The sequence below is a fragment of the Narcine bancroftii genome, chromosome 1 (genome assembly GCF_036971445.1).
Source record: "Narcine bancroftii isolate sNarBan1 chromosome 1, sNarBan1.hap1, whole genome shotgun sequence".
Classification (NCBI taxonomy): Eukaryota; Metazoa; Chordata; class Chondrichthyes; order Torpediniformes; family Narcinidae; genus Narcine; species Narcine bancroftii.
Window position 1 is genome coordinate 420,882,659 of NC_091469.1, and position 16,778 is coordinate 420,899,436.

Sequence of the window (16,778 nt, forward strand, 5' to 3'; positions counted from 1 at the left end):
TTAGATGGTCAATAAAAACCACGAGCCAACAGTTAGATCCTTTTCATGCACATATTCCAAAAATAACCACCTGCAAAGTTGTTACAAATCAAACGATAATGATTTTTCAAGATGTTCCAGGGATGTTAACCTTTCAAGATAAATTCCAGGGAGAGTATATAACGTGAAAAGATCAACCATTCTAAAACTGTTTTCTATTTCAGGAGTAAGTGCAGAGTTGCATCAGCTGCTTAAACAGGTGTCAAATCCATATGAATACAATAGTGAAGATAATATTTTCTTTCTCTGGATCCAAATGCATCCTCATTGTAGTTAGACTGTGCAATTGCCAGACTATGTGGTCCTAATACAACTCTGTAAAATATTAACGTATACAACTACTCTGCAAATGTACAAAGTTGCTGCACTGGAGTCCTATGAAAAATACATTTTAAGTTAATGACTGCACAAGTTTAATAAACAAACTAGTTTAAAAATTTTTGGAAAGTTCCATGTTAGCCATTTTCCATACTGCAAATGAAATTTCTCAAGTCGCACAATAGGCCATTGAAAAAGAGGACTTAATTTGACAGGGTGGCTTGCTAAGCATTGTCAGAGAATGCTAAATATCCATTTACACCAAACCAATTCAATGGCTGTGGCTTTAATGTGTGCATATTTTTCTAAAATGTTTGGCCCTAAGAATAATTGGCCCTCTACATGTTTAATGATTAACACAATTTTTATTTTGTTCTGAAGATCAGGGAAAATGCAACTGTACAACTTTGTTGAGTTTTGCTACAGGCCCACTGGGTTAAGGAATCAACAGCTTTTGAAAGTCTTTCTCAGCAGTCTATGTAGCCTGGAACATTTGCTACCCAAATTCTTTCCTCCTCTCCACCCCCACCCCCGCACTTAGTGTTCAAAATCTTGCTGAAATGACAGAATGGAGATGTCACCAATTTATTTTAGCTGTTCATTTTTTGTGATGGGTGCATTGCTAACATGTCTAGTGCTTAACATCCTTGAGAAGGTGAAGAAAACCATTTTACTGAACCACAGATATGCTGTGGTCTTTTAGTGAAAAAGCTCCAAAAATCCTATGAGGAGGGAGTTTCAAGATTCACACCATATGGATGTAAATAACAGCAAAACATTTCCAAGTCAGCAGAATGTACAACTTGGAGGTGAATCATTCTGTAATCATGTTCCTATACAGCTGCTTCCCTTGCTCTTCTTGATGGTAGGATTTGGAGGGATTAGTTGTATTAGTGCAGGCAAGTAATACAAGTGGATTTTGTGAAGGAAATTAATACTTAAGGGGGACATTGGTATATTCACTGGAAATATGCTTTTTAGGACCCATAGTTTTATATTTTAGTCTGAGTCAATTCAATAAACATTCATCAAGTAGAATGAAGACACAGGTATATTAACCATTAAATTCCATATATTATTTTTACAGTAGATGGCCTTGCTCATTTACATGACAAAATATTTGAGTCAAATTTTACAAAGAATGTATAGCTATTACTATTATTACCTTGTAAAGCTCTTTTTCATCCCTTTCATTCTTCAATTGTAATTCTAATTGTTCTTTCTCAGCAAGTAGTTTCCTCAGTTTGTACTTTACGCTGGAGAAACAATTCATATTTTTAAGCTATACAGTAATATATCTCAAGAAAATAAATAATTGAAACATACCCCCTCAAGTCTGCCTCATTTCTCGAGAGGAGTCACGTGATGGAGTAGTGGCCGGACGGTGAACTCCAGCCCTCTCCAGAAAAGTCGGGAAAAACAAAGGAAAACACAAAAGCACAGAAATAAAAGTTACAGAAAAGTGAGTATAAAGGTGGAAAGAAGATGGCGACAAAAAAAGAAAAATCGAAAGCAACGGTAAGAAGAGAAGAAGAGAAGACAAAGGAGGAAAAAGGTGAAGGCCTTACCTGTCCGAAGAGGCCCGCTGCGGAGAGAGAAACCCGCTCCCTCAGGTCGGTAAATAATGGACTACAAAAATGGCTCGCAGAGCCAAGTAAAAGTGCACAACCGCGCATGCGCGAAGTATCGCGCATGCGCGATGCGAATGAAAAAAAACACACCGACGGGAGGGGGGACCAGCTGGGGAGTCGATCTCCACAGCTGGCAACGACAGCTGCAGAACACCTGCAGCAAGAAGAGACCACAGAAGACAATAGAAACAAGAAAGAAGAGGAGGAAAGGGCACCAAAGAAACAACAGATGGTCAACCCAGAGGAAGAAGAGGAAGAGGAAGAGTACAGGGAAATAGAAGAAGAAAAGAAAGGCAAGGTAAAGGATATACTTGCTCTTATTAAAGGATACATGGAGTCATTTAAAGAATGGCAAACACAGGAATTTAAGGATTTAAGAAAAAGAATAAACAACACAGAAGAGAAAATAAATAAAATGGAGATGACCTTAACAGAAATGGGAAAGAAAATGGACAAGATGGAAGAGCGGGCAGTAGCAGCAGAAATGGAGGTAGAAGACTTAAAAAAGAAATTGGAGAAATCTAATAAAAAAAACTAAAGAGACACAAGAACTACTAGCTCAAAAAATAGATACAATGGAAAACCATAACAGAAGAAATAACATAAAGATAGTGGGCCTTAAGGAAGATGAAGAAGGCAAGAATATGAGGGAGTTTATAAAAGAGTGGATCCCTAAGACCCTAGGATGTCCAGAACTACAGCAAGAAATGGAAATAGAAAGGGCACATAGAGTATTGGCCTCTAAACCACAACCACAACAAAAACCAAGATCTATTGTAGTAAAATTCCTCAGATATACTACAAGAGAAAAGGTACTGGAGAAGACAATGGAAAAAGTAAGAGAGGGCAACAAACCACTGGAGTATAAAGGGCAAAAAATCTTCATTTATCCAGATATAAGTTTTGAACTCCTAAAGAAGAGAAAAGAGTTCAATACAGCAAAGGCGATTTTATGGAAGAAAGGGTATAAATTTATACTAAAGCATCCAGCGGTATTGAAAATATTTATTCCAGGACAACAAAACAGACTATTCTCGGATCCAGAAGAGGCACGAAAATTTGCAGAACAATTACAAAAATAGACTGAGGGAGGAAGACGGGTAATGAGAGTTAAAATGATCACGATTGATATGTATGTGGGTAAAGACAAAAATAGACTGAGGGATGAAGACGGGTAATGAGAGTAAAAATGATCACGATTGATATGTATGCGGGTAAAGAGGTATAAGAGTGAATAGAGACAATGGGCATACATGAATGTATCTGTACTTAGAGGAAAATATAGATAGTATAGACAAGAATTAATAAGGGAAGGTAATGGAATAGAGAGAATAAGGAGGGAATTAAAAGAGTGACCTTTGTGACATATGAAAAGTGAAATCTTTTCTGGGGGAGGCGGGGTGGGGGGAAATAGCGGTCACTGCAAAATCAGTTGACGCTTGCGAGTGGATTCGCAAATCCAAATGGAGAGGGGAGATGTGGTTGTCCGACAAGGGATAAAGGACAACTCAGGAGGTGAAGGGGAGATTGGGGATAAATAAGATAGAAATAGGAGAATAAGGAAAATGTTGGATGTTGTAGGAATGTTGTCTTATAAAGAGTTGAAAATAAGAAAACAGAAATGGAAAAGGAGGAAAGGTAATGATGGAAAAACGGAAAGAGAAGATAAACAAAATATAAAAGGGCTACGCTGAACTATATGTCTTTAAATATTAATGGAATACATAACCAAATTAAAAGGAAGAAACTACTAAATTTAAATGTATAAATGTATTCCATTAGAAAAAATAACATATAGGTTAAGAAATAATATTGAAATATTCGAACAAGTATAGGAGCCTTACATTAAATACAATAGCGAAAACCTACCGGGGACAAACATTACCTAAGTTGATGGAAGGAGAAGGAAAGAATGGACTCAGTAGAATTTCTGGTGTAATTTTGTTGAATGACAACATTGTCTGACTGGCTTAATGCAACCTAGATTGTATACCTAAAATGGATGAGGGGGGGGGGTGGGGGGGTGGTTTGGGAGGAAAGGGGTGGGGGAGAAAAAGTCACTGTATATGTGTGAAAAAGAAATAGTGTATATCATGGCTAATGTGATTTATGGTGTGAAAAATAAAAAATTTAAAAAAAAAGTCTGCCTCATTTCTCAATGTATCAGTAAAATAAAGAACTTAATAGCATCAATTAACATAGCAAATCATACATGACTACAATAATCATGAATCTAGATAGGAAAGTAATTGCACAGCATTTAAAAATTTTTCCCACCTATCTAATTCAGTTTCCTTTGCAATGGCTTTTTGATTAGCAGTTACTATATCTTCTTCAAGTTGTGTAATTCTAGCAGCAACTTCCTTGTACTTCTTCTCAATATCTTCTTTTTCGATTTTCAAGGCTTCTGAACTCTGAAAGAGATCCTAATTGTACAAATTATAAAAAGGGTTATCAAGAATTTTATCAAGGCAAAAATTATTATTTGTACACATTGTATGCACACATTTGAGTTTAGTAGCTAATCATCCATGCACAAGTGCACTAACTGCTGCAATCTTCCATATTTGACCTCCATAATTAATGTTCAACCCACACCAATTTTGCTTTCTTTGTTCTTTCCATCATCAAAAGCTCTTTCACCATACATTGTAATGCTGGTAAATTTCTTTCACGTATTATTCAAAATGATCTTGCAACAAAAAAACAAACTGCTGAGGAACTGAGGCTGCATATGTTGAGGTGGAGGGACAGCTGATGTTTGGATCAACTCTGTAGGAGGGTTAATCCTTGGAAAGCACCTGGACCAGATTGTGTATCTGGCCATCTCCTGAGCAACTATTCAAACCAACTGGCTGGAATTTTTTTTCCCCCCAGACATTTTCAATCTCTTGCTACAATTGTCAGAGGACCCCACCTGCTTCAAAAGGGCATCCATCATTCCCAAGAGCATTTGCTTCAACAAGTATTGGAAATGATGTCTACTGTTATAAAGTACAGTGAGAGGATGGTTATGGAATGAATCAACCCAGGAAAGACCCCAATCCACTTCAGTTCACCAACTGTCACAACCAATCAACGGCTGACAACGTCTTATTCACCTTTCACTTTGCATTAGATAATCTGGTCCACAGAAACATTTATGTCAGCCATTGTTCATTGGCTACAGATCAGTGTTCAACTCCATCATAGCAGCAAAATTCATGACCAAGCTGAAGGATCTGGGATTCGTCCCTCTGCAACTAAATACAGGATGGAGATAGACAACCTGGTTGAGTGGTGCCAGAACAACAATCTTGCTGTCAACATTACCAAGACCACGGAGATCATTGTTGATTTTAGGAAGGAGAGGCCAAGAAAACATGCATCATTCTGTTTGATGGGACGGAGGTATAAAGGGTCAGAATCATCAAGTTCCTGGGATCCCTACTTCAGAAGGCCTTTGCTGAAGCCGGCGCATAGAGGCAACCGTGAAAAAGTCACATCAACATCTCTACTTTAAGGAGTCTGAGATGATTTGGCACACCATTAGATACTTTATCAATCTTCTGCAGATGTACTATGGAAAGTATACAGACTAATTGCATCACACCCTCATTTGATCATTGAATGCCCAGAAATTCAGGAAGCTGCCATGGGTAGCAAACATAGCTAGATCATCATGGACTCCAACTTCCCATGCATTACAGTCATCTATGTGAGGCACTGCCACAAGAAGCTGCCAACATCATAAAGAACTACCACCAAATTGGTCACAACATCTTCTCATTGCTCTTTCAGGAAGAAGGTACCGAAACCCAACACATGAAGACTCAACAACATTTTCTTTCCAACAGCTACAAGACTCTTGAACTTCTCCTTGTTACATCATCATGGACTTCTGACAGCATGAAAAGAACTGGCTGCATTATTTGTTGCACGAGGATTACTGTGAATATTTATTAATCTACTTTGTGTAACGCCTATTTTTAATTCAATTAATTTTTGTTATTTTATTTACAAATACTTGTTCAGCTGCAATGAGGTAGAATTTCAGTGCAGAATTTTTATTATTATTGTTATCAGAATGTGATCATCGAATGCAGACGAGCAGGTTGGAAGAGGTACATGTGAACATCAGCCTCACCTGAAAGGTTGCTTAGGTTCCTGAATGGTGAGGAGGAGGATACGAATGAATAGATGTTGCATCTCTAAGGAGGCATTTGAAGCACAACAACATTGTGCTTGGGTAGCTTACAAGCCAATAGTATGAACATCAAATTTTCCAATTTTAGGTAACCCATTGATGTTCTCATCCTACATACCCAAACTAGTCCATCTAATTTTCTCTTTGCAGTTCTCCTCTTCATCTTCCTCCATCTGCCTATTATCCTCTCCACATCTAGTTCCACTCTCATCTACAAGCCTCCCACCCCTCTTTCCCATCTGGGAGAATCTGTCTATCATCAGACTTTATCCTGTTACGAACCCAAAGGACCCCAAAACCCAGCAACAATAGACATTCACCAGGACAAGTGGTTTTTAAAACAAAAGTTATTTTTAATCAACTTTAAACATGAAAATAGAATCAAACTTCAACTTAACTCCCTTCTAATTCTAAGCACACGTGTATGTAATGTGTGTGTAAATTTAAGAAAAGTTCTTTGGTTCACAGTTCAATCTCACTTCTTCTTCCAAGTTCTCTGGATGCAGGCAATTCTTATACTGTGCACAGAATTTAACATGTATAAAGTTCACCAGCCTTGGGTGCTTGAAAGGTAAATGTTTACCACTCAGGAAGATTCTTGTAGGGTTTGAAGAGAGAGATTTGTTGTTCCAGGATTTCCACAACTGAGGTACCACCATTAGTCACCTTAATGTCTCAATGATGAATATGGCCCCATCAGTGTTTTCCAGGTGGTAACTTCTTTCTTCAAGCTACCAGAGTTCCATTCCTCTTATTCTAAGAGAAACATCAGACAGATAGCACTTCCAGCCATTCACTGCTTTGGAACTTTGTTTCCAACCAGTTCTTCCTGACTTGCACTGTTCAGCTGCTTTAGCGTCACACACACTAGCTGACAGAGAGCTTCTTCTCTCTCCCTCTCCAACTGGCTTCCAGAAAGCCCATGTGACTCACTTGCAAAACCCCCACCTTCTTCAGCAAACAACTAGAGTTCTTTCTTCTGCTCAAGCTGTGGTTAGATAAACAAAACCCAGGAGTGACTTTCCTGGGCACTCTGTCAAAACCCTTGACAAGAGCTTCCAACAGCCAGAGTGTCTCCCATCCACATTCATTTTATGACATCAATTCAATTAACACCTACTTGTGAAAGGTGCATAACATTCTCCAGAGATCTTCAATATTTCTTCAGTCTTTCAAATAAGATCTGTTTTAAAATGTGTGTATGTATATAACCTACTCGAAATCCTACCAAAATCCCAAATATTACCAAATTCTCCCAAAATATTTATCCAGTACAATCCCAACACTAATACTGTTGTACACCAGCAATCTTTCCTTTCCTCTTTGTCTTCGGGTCTTCACCCGAAATGTCAACGTATCTTTTCCTTCCCAATATGAAGTTCTTCCAGTCTTCTACTTTTTAAGCTCATAAATTAATTGGACACTAAGTTGCCACTCTTATAAGTTAATGGCAGAAATAGTGCTCTGAAAGCTGGCATAGACACAATAGGCTGAATGGCCATCATGTCAATGATAGCTTTCAGCTCCTTCCCAGCACAAGATACAAGATGGTGGTGCCAGGCCCAGACATAAAATGAAATTAGCGGTGCAGATCTGTCTGCAGCGGCTACGCGTGACCACAGTTGCTACAAGAAATTAGATGCTTGGAACCATGTACAAATTTTAATCGGTGGAAAGGGAACATTGGACTGTAGGGAGTCATGTGTTGCTTGTGAAACATGCTGAACGGGAGTGAATCCAAGCAGGAGCTGCAAGAGATAGATCTCTAGAGAGATATATCTAGATAGATATATCTAGATAGATATGTGTATGTGTGTACATATATAGATATATATATATATATATATATATATATATATACACACACACATACACGTGTGTGTATATGTATATTCTTTGGCTTGGCTTTGCGGACGAAGATTTATGGAGGGGTAATGACCACGTCAGCTGCAGGCTCGTTTGTGGCTGACAAGTCCAATGCGGGACAGGCAGACACGGTTGCAGTGGTTGCAAGGGAAAATTGGTTGGTTGGGGTTGGGTGTTGGGTTTTTCCTCCTTTGTCTTTTGACAGTGAGGTGGGCTCTGCGGTCTTCAAAGGAGGTTGCTGCCCGCCGAACTGTGAGGCGCCAAGATGCACGGTTTGAGGCGATATCAGCCCACTGGCGGTGGTCAATGTGGCAGGCACCAAGAGATTTCTTTAGGCAGTCCTTGTACCTCTTCTTTGGTGCACTTCTGTCTCGGTGGCCCGTGGAGAGCCCGCCATAGAACATGATCTTGGGAAGGCGATGGTCCTCCATTCTGGAGACGTAACCTACCCAGCGCAGTTTGATCTTCAGCAGCGTGGATTCGATGCCGTCGGCCTCTCCCATCTCGAGTACTTCGATGTTGGAGATGAAGTCGCTCCAATGAATGTTGAGGATGGAGCGGAGACAACGCTGGTGGAAGCGTTCTAGGAGCCGTAGGTAATGCCGGTAAAGGACCCATGATTTGGAGCTGAACAGGAGTGTGGGTATGACAACGGCTCTGTATACGCTAATCTTTGTGAGATTTTTCAGTTGGTTGTTTTTCCAGACTCTTTTCTGTAGTCTTCCAAAGGTGCTACTTGCCTTGGCGAGTCTGTTGTCTATCTCGTCGATCCTTGCATCTGATGAAATGGTGCAGCCGAGATAGGTAAACTGGTTGACCGTTTTGAGTTTTGTGTGCCCGATGGAGATGTGGGGGGGCTGGTAGTCATGGTGGGAAGCTGGCTGATGGAGGACCTCAGTTTTCTTCAGGCTGACTTCCAGGCCAAACATTTTGGCAGTTTCCGCAAAACAGGACATCAAGCGCTGGAGAGTTGGCTCAGAATGGGCAACTAAAGCGGCATCGTCTGCAAAGAGTAGTTCACGGACAAGTTGCTCTTGTGTCTTGGTGTGAGCTTGCAGGCGCCTCAGATTGAAGAGACTGCCATCCGTGCAGTACTGGATGTAAACAGCATCTTCATTGTTGAGGTCTTTCATGGCTGGTTTCAGCATCATGCTGAAGATTGAAAAGAGGGTTGGTGCGAGAACGCAGCCTTGCTTCACGCCATTGTTAATGGAGAAGGGTTCAGAGAGCTCATTGCTGTATCTGACCTGTGTGTGTGTGTGTGTGTGTGTGTGTGTGTGTGTGTGTGTGTGTGTGTGTGTGTGTGTGTGTGTGTGTGTGTGTGTGTGTGTGTGTGTGTCTTTGTCTCATCAATGACTTGTTTAGCCATCAACCGCACCACAGGGACAACTTAACCCTCTGCAAGGTCATTTCCTAATAACAATGAAACTCCCTCCACTGGTAAACTTGATTGGATCCCTATTGTAATAAGTCCATCAACTAATTCTGATTTCATCACTATCCTGTCCAGAGGTATCGACTCCAGATCACTCAGCAGACTTAGAATCAAATTCTCTCACCTGTGGCAGTCTCATCAACAAACTCCAAAACACTGTCCAACATGAGTGACTGGGTGGTCTCAGTATGCACTGACACTTGTATTGACCCTTCCTTTACCGAAACCAAACTATCTGGCAAAAAATATTTGAATTCATCCCCATGTTATCAGCAGGTCTGGAACCTTTCTGATTTCTATATTTTTTTTTAATCTCTTTGAATACATGCATCTGTTGCTGGCCCCTTTTCTTTTTTCTCAGCACGGGACAATTTGCTATTACATGTCAGGTATCTTACAATAGTGGCAAAGGGGACCTGAAGGTTTTTTTTCTTTTCTTGCTTCCTTTCATCTTTACCCTGTGATGATGTAATTGGGATGGGGATGGGGGGGCGGGGTAGGGTATATTACATTGAATGCTTCTCATGTATGGAGCTGCTTGCGATTTGCTATGGCTATAGAGATGCTCCACCCTACTGGTATAACAGATGGAGATGCTTTCCCACTGGCCAGTATAGTGGTGGGTGAGAGTCAATAAAAGTCTTGTATTAGTATTACACTTGTCTGCTCCATGTCTATGGCATATCGCCCCCAGCACTTTTCTAACTCACTTGGATAGTCCATATTACCCTTCTGGAAGTTTCTACTTGGTACAAACTTAACCTTGTGGGTTAAAGCATACTCATCCACTAATTTTAGAAAAATCCTGCCAGGCTGTACAATCCTGAAATTGTACAAGGCATTGGTGAGGCCAAATTTGGAGTACTGTGTACAGTTTTGGTCACCAAATTATAGGAAAGATATAAACAAAATAGAGAGAGTGCAGAGAAGGTTCACGAGAATGTTGACAGGATTTCAAGGTTTGAGTTACAGGGAAAGGTTGTGCAGACTGGGGCTTTTTTCTCTGGAGCGTAGAAGATTGAGAGGGGACTTGATAGAGGTGTTTAAGATTTTAAAAGGGACAGAGAATAAACGTGGATAGGCTTTTTCAATTAAGAGTGGGGAAGATTCAAACTAGAGGGCATGGTTTAAGATTGAAGGGGGAAAATTATAAGGGGAACATGAGGGGAAATTTCTTTACGCAAAGGGTGGTAGGGATGTGGAATGAGCTTCCGGCAGACGTGGTCGAGGCGGGATCATTGGTTACATTTAAGGAAAGACTGAATAGTTACATGGATAGGAGAGGACTGGAGGGGTATGGACCGGGTGCTGGTCAGTGGGACTAGGAGGGTGGGGATTTGTTACAGCATGGACTAGAAGGGCCGAACTGGCCTGTTCTGTGCTGTAAGTGGTTATATGGTTTACACTCCCTTTTCATCTAAATATGCTTTTGTGTCATTAGAAACACACCTTTTAATTTCCTTAATTAACACCAGCTCTCTCAGTCGGTTATAATCATCTTTTGTTTTTGATGTGCACCACCAGTCAAAGCACACAATTTTGTCATATGCAAAATCCACCGGTTCACCGATTTCCTCAAATTCCTGAAATTTTGCCTATAAGCTTCTGGAACCAACTCATAAGCTTTAAGCACAACTTGCTTTACAGTCTCATAATCAGCAGCTTGCTTGGCTATAAGGGCAAAGTAAGCCTTCCCTTTAATCATTCTTTGTAACGAGGGACCAATGGTCTTGTGGCCACTTTAAAATCTCAACTACCTTCTCAAAATACTGGAAGTATTTATCAATCTCAGCCTTATCAAATGGAGGAACTAACCTAACCCCCCAACTGGTAACAAGCCTCTCACTAGGACCAGAAGATGGAACTCCATTTCTCATGCTTCTCTGGCTCAAATTTACACTTTACCAAATGATAATAGCTGCCCAAGGGATTTACTCTTGGGAAACGGTTCTAAATCTTTCTGTCCAAACTTCCACACTGCTATATAGTTTTTAATTATAATTTTCCAAATCTCAGCTTTTTTCATTGACTGTTTTATTGTAAAAAGTCCCAATTTTTGGGCAATAACCACCACATCCCTTTTACCCTCTGCAAACCCACAGAGGATGGCGATTCAAAAACTCATCAATATCCATTGCTGCTGTTTTTCCCCCACACACACAAACCTTTTAATTGGTCTTCAAAACAGAATTTAATCAATCAAATTGAAAATTAATCGATCAATAAGCTCCAATTTTGATCAAATCCCAGATGAGCGGCCAAGGGGACACAACCCGCCTTTGCAATTGGCTTCATCAAGCCTGCCAAGGTCAAAAGTAAACAGCCGACCAGATGGCATTAACAACTACTTCTCCCGTTTCTGTTACATCCCTCCCTGTCTCCTTTCCCCTCCAATCAGCTATCCCTTCCTCCTATCTCTCTCCAGCTTTTGTCTCTTCTGCCCTCCCACACATAATATCTTGTCTGTGGGCCTGTGCTCTTCCTCCCATAATTTTATTCAAATGACTCCCTGTATTTTGCTCATATCACGACAAAGGGCTAAGTACTGAAACGTTGGCTACACACCTTTGCTATATCAAGAATGCTGTGTTACCTGCAGAGTTTATCCAGCACATTTAAGTATAGAAATAAAACTATTAATGTTAATTTCAAACAAACCTGAATTTCATGAACATTAACAAAGCATCTATTACTTTATTTTTCAACTAGAAAATAGAAGTATATTGAATAGAAATGAAACTCAATTCATTTTCTAACAATGAGCAAATCAGTAATTCTAAAATTCATACCTTGTAGTCCTTCTTTATTTGGTCACAGACTTCTTTTTCATGATGAATTTCTTTATCAAACTTGTCTATGCGCTCACATAATTGGCCCAGTTCCTCTTCAAGTCCAGATTTAGCTTTCAACAGTTCCTCCTTCTCTTTAAGCAACATTTCAATCTTTTGCTGAATATAAAGAAAATAGTAGTCAGATTTGCAACATTGCACTAACCAGCAAAATACAACATAATAAAACACACAAAAAGCAGAGCAAATTAAAAAAACTACAGCCATGATATTTCATAACATCACAACTATTTTATTGTGGACAAATTTTTAAAAAAATCACATTTCTCTTACCTACATTGTTAGCTAATCTCCAAAAATCCTGTCACCTCTATATGTATCACCTCTAATCTGCACCCAAACCAACAAGGCCAATTGCAGCCTAAAACCAAGCTCTCCTTTGTTGAAACACAAGACTAAGATTACAATTCAATGGGACCTTCTAGATCTGATCATTAGCCTGCTTCAAGGGCAGCACAATTAGTGTAGTGGTTAACACAAATGTTATAAAAGTACCAGCAATCCGGGTTAGAAACCGGCACTGTAAGGAGTTTTCATGTTCGCCTCTTGTCTGCATGGATTTCCTCCCACCCTTCAATTCATATGTTGGATTGTAGGCTAATTGGGTGTATTTAGATGGCAGAGGCCTGTGGGCTTGCCAGGGCCTGTTACCATGCTGTATGTCTAAATTTAAAAATCTAAACTTAAAACACTGCTCTGAATCTGAAATTTACTTGAAATTCCTCAAGTTTACTTAATGACTCAGCAACCATTGTGAATCTTTGGAATTATCTATAATGGAGAACAATTTTTTGAATTATGCTCCTCCACATTTTAATTTTTCACTCTAGAAACAATGCACCAACCACCAGCAGAATGTTACATGTATTAATAAAGTCATGGCTTTTCTTTATGAAATCCAGATAGCAGAGACCCAAACTGTGAAATGCTTCTGATAAGACAACCCCTTCATCCCAGTAATTTGTTGATGTAAGCTTTGTAATATTGATTCCAAGGAAAATATATCCTTCCATGAAGACCAAAACTGAATATAGTATTTCAAGAGAAAAAGAGGAACACAACAGATGCTACAACTTTTCAATTTCATCTCACCAGCAGCCACATTTTCCCCTCCTCACCCTTTCTGTAGGTATCATTCCCTCTGCAACTCCCTAGTCCACTCTTCCCTCCCCACCAATCCTTCCACTCCCTCAGGGACTTTCAGCTATACCCTCAAAAGATGCAAAACATATCCTTAAATCTCCCTCACCATCTAGCACCATAAACAGATCTTCCAAGTAAGGCAGAGTTTCATATACACATTGTCCAACCTAATCTACTTTACTATGTATGGGCTCTTCCACATCAGTGAGACCAAACACAGATTAACCAATGGCCTCGCTCAGAATTACCCACCAAGATAAGTCTGTCCTCAGCCTCATCCATTGCCAGCACAAGGTTAAACATAAAATCAGAACACCTATTCCTCCTCAGTTGCCTTAAACCCATAGGCACGTATATTGAATTTTCCAATTTTAGGTGACATTCATTCCATTGAGTTCCATTATTTCCATCCCTCCTTTAGCTATGCCTCAATTTTTCCTCGCTGTAATCTTTCTTCTTTGGCTTGGCTTCGCGGACGAAGATTTATGGAGGGGGTAAAAGTCCACGTCAGCTGCAGGCTCGTTTGTGGCTGACAAGTCTGATGCGGGACAGGCAGACATGGTTGCAGCGGTTGCAGGGGAAAATTGGTTGGTTGGGGTTGGGTGTTGGGTTTTTCCTCCTTTGCCTTTTGTCAGTGAGGTGGGCTCTGCAGTCTGCTTCAAAGGAGGTTGCTGCCCGCCAAACTGTGAGGCGCCAAGATGCACGGTTTGAGGCGATATCAGCCCACTGGCGGTGGTCAATGTGGCAGGCACCAAGAGATTTCTTTAGGCAGTCCTTGTACCTTTTCTTTGGTGCACCTCTGTCACGGTGGCCAGTGGAGAGCTCGCCATATAACACAATCTTGGGAAGGCGATGGTCCTCCATTCTGGAGACGTGACCCACCCAGCGCAGCTGGATCTTCAGCAGCGTGGACTCGATGCTGTCGACCTCTGCCATCTCGAGTACTTCGACGTTAGGGATGAAAGCGCTCCAATGAATGTTGAGGATGGAGCGGAGACAACGTTGGTGGTAGCGTTCTAGGAGCCGTAGGTGATGCCGGTAGAGGACCCATGATTCGGAGCCGAACAGGAGTGTGGGTATGACAACGGCTCTGTATACGCTTATCTTTGTGAGGTTTTTCAGTTGGTTGTTTTTCCAGTCTCTTTTGTGTAGTCTTCCAAAGGCGCTACTTGCCTTGGCGAGTCTGTTGTCTATCTCGTTGTCGATCCTTGCATCTGATGAAATGGTGCAGCCGAGATAGGTAAACTGGTTGACCGTTTTGAGTTTTGTGTGCCCGATGGAGATGTGGGGGGGCTGGTAGTCATGGTGGGGAGCTGGCTGATGGAGGACCTCAGTTTGCTTCCGGCTGACTTCCAGGCCAAACATTTTGGCAGTTTCCGCAAAACAGGACATCAAGCGCTGAAGAGCTGGCTCTGAATGGGCAACTAAAGCGGCATCATCTGCAAAGAGTAGTTCACGGACAAGTTTCTCTTGTGTCTTGGTGTGAGCTTGCAGGCGCCTCAGATTGAAGAGACTGCCATCCGTGCGGTACCGGATGTAAACAGCATCTTCATTGTTGAGGTCTTTCATGGCTTGGTTCAGCTTGGTTCAGCATCATGCGGAAGTAGATTGTAATAAACTGTAATAACGTTGTGTTATCTGCCTCACAAACCATGCCGCCCTTGAAGTAGACTGATCATGGCCAATGATCAGATCAAGAAGGGCCCATTGAATGGCAAGTACATTTGAGGGCATCATAGCTTAGTCTTGCTTGTGCTTCCACAAAGGAGTGCTTGGCTTTGGGCTGCAATAAATGGTTTAGGTGGAGATTAGAGGTGATACAGATACAAATAACAGCATCTATAGATATTAGCTAACAATGCATTGTAGATTACCATAATGTAATCTGTTGCATGTTTACAGAAATGTGATTTTTAAAAACATGTCCACAATAAGATAGTTGCGACCTTATGAAGTGTCATGGCTGTAGTTGTTTGATTTGCTCTGCTTTTCGTGGTCTCGTCACCTTTTGGTCCCTGTCCTTCTCCCACCCTTTTTTATGCTTACTATAACTCTTTCCCACTCAAGTCGCAATAAAAGGGACCTAAGCTGAAACAATGAACGACTATTTCTCTCCATTGATATTGTCTGACCTTCTGAGAACTTCTAGTTTCTCTCTCACTTATAATATTTTGTGTTGTCTCAACAAAGCCTGTATTCTTAGCAAATCTTCCCAACTTTTATACTCCATCCTTCTTATACTGACAGGTAACATTGCTATTGCCCTCCAAACTATCTCCACATCCACTTCCCGTGTTCCTTGAACAAGAACAATTGTCACATTAAATATCTCATGCTATTTAAATGATGGTTCAATTCATGCATTGTTCAACTCAAACCTCCAATTCATCTATCCACTCATTTTCTCCACAATCACATTAACATTTTGCAGCTCACTGCAGTAATTTGAGCTCTTTGATCCACAGATGCTGTCTACCATGAATCAGAGTGGTCCATGAGCATCAGTGTGTGTCAGACATCAATTCCTGTTACCCTGATTCAGACTATTGTGATAGCTTTTTAATCAGCCTGTATGGTTAAAGGCTTTGTTAAGTGCTTCCAAATGCTTCTGATAATCAGAGCCATGCAGAATATATGAAATAGATCTAAGTATTGCTTTTACAGATCAAGTATTATTAAAATAAAACATTAAAAATAACAAGCATTCTTAAAATAAACAACTGGTATAAATGAACTTGAAATGTTAACACTAAAGAAAAACACAAATCTACATTTCCTTTTTAATCAGGTCGCACAAAGGAGGTTTCATTAAAGAGATGGCTTACATGAAGCTGAAAATTTGAATAGCTTGCATTTTTTCCTGTCAAGTTTGCAGTTACCTCTGGCCTAAAGTCAGTAATGTCCAGCCATGAAGCAGAGGCCTGATGCAATTGCAAAACAATGTTATTTACGGAACTGCTGGCAGCTTGCAATTCAGTACAGCATTCCTCTGCTGGAAAACACTCTGTATTGCAACTTTTTATAATGTGTATCCTTTTTCCTCCACTGAATCACAGTGAATTTGGACTGAAAATCAGCCTGGGCAAGACGGTCGTCTTTAGCCAACAAACCCACGACACTTCATCAATTACCATCAATGGGTCAGTGCTTGGCAACATAGAGAAATTTTGCTACTTGGCCTCCACCATGACAACAATGAACTCATTTGGCGCAGAACTGAACACACGCCTGGGAAAAGCATCCACTACTTTCGGACACCTCCGTGCCCGCATTTGGGAGAACTGCGACCTCTCCACCAAGTTGAAGATCCG

The 16,778-nt window shown here is 40.6% G+C and overlaps 1 protein-coding gene across 12 annotated transcripts in view; it reads right to left on the reverse strand.

The window, feature by feature from the left end:
- The window catches only part of LOC138751597 (tax1-binding protein 1 homolog), a 244,849-nt gene that overhangs the window by 166,490 nt on the left and 61,581 nt on the right, over positions 1-16,778 (reverse strand). For all 12 annotated transcript variants that reach the window (XM_069914095.1, XM_069914096.1, XM_069914098.1 and 9 more), the window contains 3 exons: positions 12,265-12,423; positions 4,266-4,414; positions 1,523-1,613 (listed from right to left, as the gene is read on the reverse strand). In XM_069914095.1, the coding sequence (XP_069770196.1) occupies positions 1,523-1,613; positions 4,266-4,414; positions 12,265-12,423 (399 nt within the window). The remainder of the gene's footprint in view (positions 1-1,522; positions 1,614-4,265; positions 4,415-12,264; positions 12,424-16,778) is intronic.